Source organism: Myotis davidii, unplaced genomic scaffold, assembly GCF_000327345.1.
Source record: "Myotis davidii unplaced genomic scaffold, ASM32734v1 scaffold1104, whole genome shotgun sequence".
In the NCBI taxonomy this organism is placed as follows: Eukaryota; Metazoa; Chordata; class Mammalia; order Chiroptera; family Vespertilionidae; genus Myotis; species Myotis davidii.
Genome location: NW_006294679.1, coordinates 37900 through 47232, shown reverse-complemented (window position 1 = coordinate 47232; position 9333 = coordinate 37900). Strand labels below are relative to the sequence as shown.

The window sequence follows — 9333 nt, the reverse complement described above, 5'->3', positions numbered from 1 at the left end:
CAGCCTTGGCCTTTTCATTGAATTCTTATTGATATGAAAGTTATCGTTTGTCTAACTGACAGGCAAGGCCTCCTGGGTGCCCGCTCTGCAGGTCTGCTGGCGGGAACCATCTCAGCTCGGAGCTGTGCCTCCTTCTGGACTCTGAAGTCCTCCCTCCCACTACTTCTACCAGTGCAACTATATCCATATTTTTGTTAAATTAATACTGTGTTCACAGTTTTATAACTTTATAAATACTGCTTCACCCCAATGTTTTCATAATCGTTCCCTTTTAAAAAAAATTGAGATTGCATGATAAAACAGATCCTGTTTTTTTCATAAATACTGTTTTTTCATATTTCACTGTTTTAAATATATATGTATTTTAAGCCTCACTCGAGGTTGCATTTTTTATTGGATTTTAGAGAAACATCCATGTGAGAGAAACATCGGTTGCTTCCTGTACCTGCCCAACAGGAATCAAACCTGCATGCGACCTAGGTATGTGCCTGACCCGGAGTTGAACCCACAGCTTTTGGTGTGTGGGATGACGCTCCAATACACTAAGCACCCAGCCAGGGCTTTCATTGCTTGTATTTATCATACTTTATTTTTGGAATTAGGTTATTTTATTTTCTGGTGTAATATATACACCAGTGAAGAACTCCTTGGGTATAAAACATTTTTAAAATTTGGAATTGTTTCCTCACGATGGATTCCTGAAGTAATATTATTAATCAAAGGTTATAAAGCTTTTAAGGACTCTTGCTGTACATTTCCAAATTGTTATTCCTAAAGTGTGTATTCCTAAGGTGCGTATTCCTAAGTGTGTATTCCTAACTGTGTACCGCTAAGTGTGTACTGCTAAGTGTGTACCCCTAAGTGTATATCCCTAAGTGTGTACCCCTAAGTGTGTACCGCTAAGTGTGTACCCCTAAGTGTGTACTGCTAAGTGTGTACCTCTTAAGTGTGTACCCCGAAGTGTGTACCGCTAAGTGTGTACCTCTAAGTGTGTACCCCTAAGTGTGTACCCCTTAAGTGTGTACTCCTAAGTGTGTATTCCTTCTGTGAGTTGGGCAGCTCCAGGTCGCAGGTGACATTTGCTGTCTGAGCGCCTGCGTCCCCACCTGCTGACCCAGGACGAGGTTTCCACACAGATGCAGGGGCCTCACTCCCTCTCCTCTGTCCACCCTCAGCATCACCCTCAGCACCACCCTCAGCGTGCAGCCCGCCCGCCTGGCCCAGAAATTCCATTCCTGGGCGCAGGTCCTCACTCCACTCTTGCGGGGAAGAGACTCTCACTCTGCTGTGATTTCTGTTCACTGAGGAAGTCGGCGCTGAGTTCAGGACGGACCCTGAGGTCCGGGGTGCAGCGGCGCCCGCGGCAGGAGCGGCCTGTGCGGCCAGGCCGTGCTCGCCTCTCCCTATGACCAGACGGATCCCACAGCATTTCTCTTCATGGGTTATTTCAACTCACTTGAAACTATTTGCAGACAGAAAGACAATTATTTTGAATGCTCATCTCAGCATGGAAGACGGAGTCACGGGATACACGCGCCCTATGCCTCTGCCGCCGGCCAGGGCTGAGCTGGGACTCATGGTGTCGGGAAAGGAGAGTGAGAACCGGGGCCGTTGGGAGGCAGCAGACACTCCACCCGAGTGAGAAGTTCTGCATGGGAAGAAGGTCCAGGAAGGACGCAAACTAGACACGAGGCTGCTCGGCATGTGGGATTTAATCCGAGGGGACAGGACACGACAGTAAACAGCACTTTCTAGAATAACTGTCATCCCCAACACGTGCAAACCGTTTAGAAAGTGGGCTGAGGCCGTCCTCCGACACGAGCGTGTGGGAGACGCACATGGATCGGACACAGTGTGGCATCCGCCGGGCACTGTCTTGTCACCAAATCTCCTGACCAGCACGTGGTGAGGTCAAGCAGGAGACGTGCGGCTCACGGACTACATCCTGCTCCCGGGCCCGTTAACTAACTACAGGTGGACATGTGGGTATTCTAGATGCGAGAGCACAGTCCTCCTAGCAACTGGAGATACAGCTTTGAACGATTTTGTGGGATTGACCTGTGATTGTCTGAATTAAGAATGCTTCAGTGAAAAACTTGCATTAACACATCAGAGACTAAAGTTGTAGAGATTAATCCTGGTGAGTTTTTTAGGGAAATGCTGTCCAACTCCATGTACAAAAGCAGGACTGTGTCAGGTTATGTTTAATGGGTGTTGACTGGCTTAAGCATAGACAATCCCCTTTCAGTCCTGTGGTTACAAAAACTGTACATTACAAGCAGATAGAAACACGCGGGAGGATTGTGCACACACGGGACAGTTATCGTAGGCAGTTAGATGTACAGCTATGACAGGAAACGCAGATACTCCCTTAGAGCGCGCGCAGTTTTTAGGTAAGGTGTACCGCTAGTGAGTGGCCGGGCTACGCTCTAGTTGTCCCCAGCAGAGAGAATGAGGGCGAGGTCTGTCCGGTACAGCTTCCCCCCATCAGACAAGGCCATGATGCTCTTCTTGTAGTTGGGGATGTTGTTAATGTCCAGGTCCTGCACAGAGCACAGAGGGCATGCGCCTGGTTAATGTGGGAGGGAGTCAGCGTGGCCAGGTGAGAGGGTATGTAGGGGTGCTCCTTATATAGGTCCCAGAGAGGAGCTGGGTAATCACAGGTGATTGTAACATTTATTGATCCCAGCCCTGGCTGGTGTGCTCAGTGGTTAGAATGTTGGCCTGCAGACTGAAGGGTCATGGGTTTGATTCCTAGTCAAGGTTGCATGTTTGATGCCCAGCCCCCGGCAGGGTACGAGTGGGAGGCCACCAGTCGATGTGTCTCTGTCACATCAATGTCTCTCTCTCTCTCCTCCCTGTCCCTCTCCCCTCCACTCTCTCTAAAAATCAATGGAAAAATGTCCCCAGGTGAGGATTAATAAACAACAAAATAAATAAAAATCCATTGATCCCAGTTGCCAAGTCAGGTTAAGAACTGAAAGCTACTCCTGCCCTCCCTCACTGTTTTGAGTTCAGACATGGGTTGGCTGCCTGGACGACCCCATGCACCCGCCCGGGAAGCCAGAGCCCGGAAGGAGTTACCTGCTTGTTCTTCTCGCACAGGTCCCGCAGCAGAGCGTCGAGCTCGTGCTCATCGATGTAGCCGTTGCCGTCCTGCGGGAGGAGAAGCAGACAGAGCAGGTCTCCGACACACGGCAATGCGGCAACACACACGGAGGACCTGCTCAGGCCCCGTCCGGGAGCACCAGGGCCCTCGGACCCGCAGTGTCTGACTGCTCCGGAGTCACCTCTCATTCCACACCTTACATTTGTAACATGAACATTTCAAAGAGCCTCACATTTAACACTTCACTTCATGTCACATTACCTCCTGTGGAGGTGACTGGTCACCATAGGCGTGGGACATGGAGGCCTGAGGAGGCCATGTGACCCGCCTGGTGTCACACTGGTTTGGTCCAGGGGTAGAGACTTTAGAGCAAATAAAGGAGGTTAACCAGTGACCTTGCAAACAGCCTTTCACACACACACACACACACACACACACACACGGCAGAGCCTTTCACTGGGTGGAGGAAACTGCTGGAATTTTCATCCAGATCAGTCCCAGTCCCGCCCCCCATCCCCCACCTGCAGAACAGGTGGGACTGTTTTTGTTTACACGTGAGGAAACTGAGGCTCAGAGGACTTTGGTATCTTATTCAAAGCCTCATAGCAGTTCAGTTAGAGTGTGGGATTTGTGTCAAGATTTGCCTAATTTGGGACACACCACGCTACATTTCCTGGGTGAGGAGACAGCTGGGTGACTCTAATAGTTCATGTTGCTTTTCATAGGAGCCTGGAGCCTGAGGGTTTTCCCCTCAGCATTTTCCAGATTTTGAAGAACTATATATAAGAACAAACTTTTACCTGGTCATATAACTCGAAAGCTTTAGAACTCTTTCCTACACATTTTGACGCCCTGGAGGGTAGAGAAGGAGCAAAGGTTAAAATGCTGCTGGTAAGCTTTATGGAGTTTCCCTCAGCGGCTCTCCCACATTGTAACTGTTCAAGGAAAATACCATCTATGGTAGAGAAAAAGAGAAATACCTGAAATTTAAGAAGAAAATTCTCCTGCACTGGTAGTAGCCTTTTGAGAGAAAAACATGACGTTAATGGATTAGCATTTTTGGTAAGGATCAGCTTCTGTTAGTATTTGCGTAGCCCCTAACTCACCGGGCCATCTCGGTTAACTCCAGCTTCCCATCATTATTTGAATCAAATAATTTCAGCTGAAAGACAAAAAGTCATCATTATTGTAGCCATTGAATAATGGTTTATTGCGTGAAGGACAAGGAAATTCAACTTAAAGTAGTTTAGTTAGGAATTACTTATACAGACAGCAAAGTTGTAGAAAGTAGCATTTATTAAACTATTGGTGTAGGGTTTTCAGTCCTGTAACTTGTACAATTGCCAAAGTGTCTCCTCAGAACAATTGGGAGCAGTCAAGCAGCAGTGGGCTCCCTGCACTCCCGGAAGCCTGCCATGATTCCCTCGCACAGAGGCGCACAGGTGTCTCAGACGCGAGAGGGGTCTGCAGAGGAGCACACCCTGACTCTCCACGCAGTGGTGTGAAAAGAAGTGCTTGCTTTTCTCTTAGGAGCATAATGGGGGACACCCAGCGGCAACAGGCAGACACTATGAATAACCCTTGGAGAACAGAAGTTTTGAGTAATTGGAACTGTTTTCATTCCTTTGCATGCTGGGTACGCTGTAAAGCCCAGCCTGCCACAGCACGCACACACCCCACACCGCAGACACACCTGGAAACCCTGTGCACCGCACGGACAGGTAGGAACGCTGCTGTGCAATAGCAGACAGAAGAGCTGTGTATGAAATAGGTCAAACACGTACACTACATATGTGGAGAAGTGCATTATTTTTGTTCATAAAGGAATGTGATAGAATGGGGCCTCTTTGGGGACAGAAGGAAGGTGTGTCTGGGGGGAGGCAGATGTGTCCGGGGTCTGATGCTGACACACTTTATAATTCATTGGCCATAAGATCTGATATTGTCGCACTAAAATCAGCACCAAGCCCTGGACACCAGATCACATGGATTAGTGCCCACAGGGAAATATTTCCCACAAATATATTTAAATGTTAATTAGTTCTTGATTAATTTGCTTCTCCGATTAGAACTGGTTTATGACATTTAATCAGATATGCAAACTCCCATTTGAGTGGCTTTAAAAGGCCGCTCACAGCTCTACCTGGAGAGGAGTCTTTACCCTAAATAGATATCCCTTAAGATCAGCACAAAGGACAGCTGGTGAATGTAGGCTATTGCCCTTTCCCAGAGGTGGGTGCCGGGTGGCCCTCCGTGACACAGTTATGTGCTGAGCTTCGATAGGTGCGGTGCAAGGAGGACACCATGAGAATGGTTTGTTTTGAAACTAGATATTAGTCCCACTTTATAATAAATACACTGTGCAGTGACTACGGCGACAGCTACGCTCTGGAGGTATTTCCCCTCATAAAAGTAGGCTGGCAGGCAGAGAGCCGACCTCAGTGACGTCAAACAGAATCAGACCCTTTACAAGGTTCTCAGGGTACCTGAAGAGGCTAACTTCTGAACCCGTCTAACATAACACAGTTTATAACATGCACTTTTGTCGTATGCGTTATTTATTTACATCCACGCGGTAAGAGTTCACCGCGACCTCACAAACTCATGCTGACTGAATAATAAAACTTTAAACTCCAAGAAGTAAGCAATTAGAACAGTGCTGCCGCAGCTGAAGCAGTTTAGGAAAAGTGCCGGGGTCCTGAGGGATAAGCGTGAGCCCACTCACCCACCTGAAACTAGTTAACCCGCAGGAGCGATGCTTCTCTCTGAGCTTCATACATGCATTTGGCATTCATTCCTAAACACGAAGTGCCTGTGTGTGAAGCAGTTTTCTTAGCTCCATTTTCAGCATTTGACCGTAGATCTCGCTGATACTGTTCCCCACCACATTAGAATAAAGGTATGTTTGGATTTCCTCACCCAAGATGAGGCTCCAAAATAAGAAAAATCAAAAGGCAGAGGCAGAAATACCCATTTTTACCGTAGTCTCTAGTGAGTAAGGTGGCTATAAGTTATCTCTAAACTCTAACAAAAGCTATGCTTTCCTAAGTCATGATGAAAATTGAGTCAGAACTTCTATAATGAATGATATTTAATGATATAATGTATATATCTATAATGTGACTTACATATATCTGAGTTACAGAATTTAGCGATGCAATACACTGACTTTTAAGAAAAACAAGTGATCTTTTGAGACAAAATTGGCAACTGCACGAGAAGAGATTTGCCTGTCTGGAGCCTGTGGCACAGCCGCGAGGCCGCGGCCAGGGGAGTCAGCTTTTCACGGGAGCGCGGCCGCCCGTCACTGCTCGCACCCGCAGCCTCGGGAGCGGGCCTGGCTCAGCCCCTGGGGGCGCCTCACCATTAGGTCTGTGTACTCGGCCAGCTTGGCATCATCCACCGCCTTGTTTGCTTTCTCCAGCAAGTCCTTCAGGAAGTTCTGTGAGGACAGACACAGACACCCGCATCAGTAACGCGGCGGGGGAGTGTGTCTCGGAGGGGGGCCTGTGGGAGTAGCCGAGGGGAGCCACAGGCCCGGGATTCCCGCCCGCACCAGCTCTCCGGGGGCGTGGCACTCGCTTTTGGGGTTTCAGGGAAAGGAGTACCTGGACTGTGTGTGTGCAGGAATCTGAGCAAAACCTCGTGAACCCGCCAGCTCAGTGGACGAGTTTCTAGGGGCCCCCACCCACGCTCACGCCACTCAGCGGGAACACGGCCCCTCCGGGCCTCGCCTCGGGGGAGAGCCTACAGGCGAGGCCAGAGCACCCTGATGGCCAGCAGGAAGCTCCTTCCCAGGGCTGGCCGTGAGCGTCAGGTCGGGGGGCACGCGGCCGACTTCCTCATGCAGGTGGGCACCCCGATGCGTCTCATCCCCGAGGACACGTGATCGCATGGACACAGAGGGGTGCAGGGAGGGTGACAGCGGTGACAAGTGAGCGTCAATGCCTTCAAACAGGTAAAAGCTTTACAGGAGTTCCCATAGAAACGGCAGCGGCGCTGGGTGAGCAAATCCCAGCCCTTGGGGCTCGGCTAGTGCTGCTGGCTCCCCCATCTCCTTGGGAAAGGCGGGGCTGCCGGGACCGGGGTCTGCGCGTGGAGTGGAGGGGGTCTGGCGCTGCCGCTCGCCCGCTTGTGTCCCGTGCTCTCTTCTTCCACAGGAGACTGGGGGCTGATGAATTATTTCCACTTCCAGCATTCCACTCCAATCCGAGCGAGGATGGAAACTTCAAAGTTATCTGGTAGGGGTGAATTTTATTTTGAGCCTTAGAAGGCTTTTGTCAGAGATTAATTGGGTTAAAAGTCCTCACCAGAGACAAAAATGATGGTCACAAAAATAGCCTGGAGCCAGCGCGGGACAGGCTCCGCGCGCGCCCCAGAGCAAGTGCGCTTCACTCGATTACAGTCTTAAATTAGCTTCTGGAAAGAGCCGTTAGAAGGATGCCAGCTGATCTCCGAGGTGCCCCCGAGAGGACAGCTCTATTCAGTGTCTCTTCCTAAGAAGATTTAGAGCAAAGAAGGAGGCCTTTAGGGTATTTTGAGGTTGGAAATGAACCTGAAGTAATTTTCAAAAGAATTTTTTTGGTTCAATGAGATAAAGACACAATAGCTTAGCTGTCACCTTGCGGCCTCTACATTGCTGAACGGCACGTTTGCCAACGACATTGTTTCTTGTGATTTCACTTAAAAATGTTCACATTTCCCAGAGGCACTGGTTGGATATGTCTTAGTGACTTGGCAGCAGCCAGGCCCCTCTCCAGGGTCCTCACATGTGGCGACAGGAGAAGATTAGATTGGGTGACGGGCACATAGTGCAATATACAGATCGGGCATCATCGAGCCCGCACCTGGACCTACAGGATCATGTTGACCAATCAACTTAATTTTAAAACCTTTTAAAAGATGACATTAAATAAGACGGTGCGACTCCCTCCATGTCCAGCATGACCTGGAGCACACCCTGCTCGCAGTTCCGGGACAGCCTGCAGTGCCGAGAACGCCGCGGCATCACCACACACACCTGGCTCTTTCCCCTGGCAGCTGTGAAAACGTGAACTTTTCCAACATCCCTGAATGTCAGTTTCTCTGAAGAATGGGCAAAATAGCATCTGCTTGGAAAAGCCCCGGGGGGGAGGGTATTCCATGTGCAAACACCTCGTCCCGTGCCCACCACCACGCAGGCTCGTAAACACGTGTGCTTCCCTGAGCCACACGCTGCAGATCCTGGAAGCGGCCTCTTGCTGGGGGCCTCTTCCAGAAGCAAATTCTTTTGGGGTCGAAGGAAAGATGGTCCGTGTTCTGAAAGGCCAGTCAGCTGGGGGGCTATGAAGGACAGAGCTGCTGCGCCTTGCATTCCAGTCTTTTGTGTGCAACATCTCGCCTGTGCTCACAATGACCTGAGAGGAAGGCGCTGTTCCCGTCCTCGTGCGGATGTGGGCACCAGCAGAGTGATGGAAAGGCTGTCCAGAGGAGGGCGGTTTGGGGCTCCTGGCCGTCCCTCCTGCCCCTGCGCCTCACCAGCCCCCCACAGCCTGTGCGAGGGGCAGACACGTTCACTTCATGGCTCATTTCTGAGCAGCCTGACCAGCTAGACGTGGGGTACAGCTGAAGGCTTTGCTGTCGAGAGGAATGGGTGTGTGGAAGGTCCTAGCCAGAGGCCGAGGAGCTGGGTCCACCCCCAGGCCCTGCGTCTGATTTCTGTGAGGCCCTGAGGACCTCACTCTACCTCCCACCTTCTCCTCATGGGGGTAAAAAGACCCCCGAGCTCACCCAGACACTGGACATGGTAGTAGGTAATGTACCTGGCAGATAGTCTGTGTCCAATAATTGTTAACATCTTTCTCTTGAAAGAGAAATCTATTTATATAGATGTTTAATGTATAAACTATCACATTTCAGTGAAAAAGCTGAGTATCCTATCTAATAAAAGAGAAACATGGTAATTGGTGTACGACCGCTACCCTTCCCATTGGCTAATCAGGGCAATATGCAAATTAACTGCCAGCCAAGTTGGCGGCTGGCAGCCAGGCATCTTGAAACTAACATGAGGCTTGCTTGCTTCAGTGACGGAGGACTCCAACATTCCCCGACTGCCTTGCAGGCCTCTGAGCTGCAACTCTAAGCAACTATGTAACAAATATAGAAGCTAAACAAAACCCCAGAAACCTGCTTTAGTCGCCGGGCTTTAGCCAGCAGGCTCACAACATTGTTTCAAATACAGAAGG

At 49.8% G+C, this 9333-nt stretch overlaps 1 protein-coding gene and 1 long non-coding RNA gene across 2 annotated transcripts in view; one reads left to right on the top strand and one right to left on the bottom strand.

Annotated features, from left to right (window-relative positions):
* The first annotated feature begins 494 nt into the window (after positions 1 to 494).
* Positions 495 to 2270, top strand: LOC107183975. Its single transcript, XR_001514796.1, has 2 exons — positions 495 to 807; positions 1019 to 2270. It is a non-coding gene; the product is annotated as an uncharacterized LOC107183975 (long non-coding RNA).
* Positions 1695 to 9333, bottom strand: part of CALB1 (calbindin 1) — a 19451-nt gene continuing 11812 nt past the window's right edge. The window contains 7 exon segments of the mRNA XM_006769041.2: positions 1695 to 2543; positions 3085 to 3156; positions 3910 to 3934; positions 3936 to 3961; positions 4090 to 4129; positions 4216 to 4271; positions 6474 to 6551. Of these exon segments, the coding sequence (XP_006769104.1) occupies positions 2430 to 2543; positions 3085 to 3156; positions 3910 to 3934; positions 3936 to 3961; positions 4090 to 4129; positions 4216 to 4271; positions 6474 to 6551 (411 nt within the window). The 3' untranslated portion in view covers positions 1695 to 2429.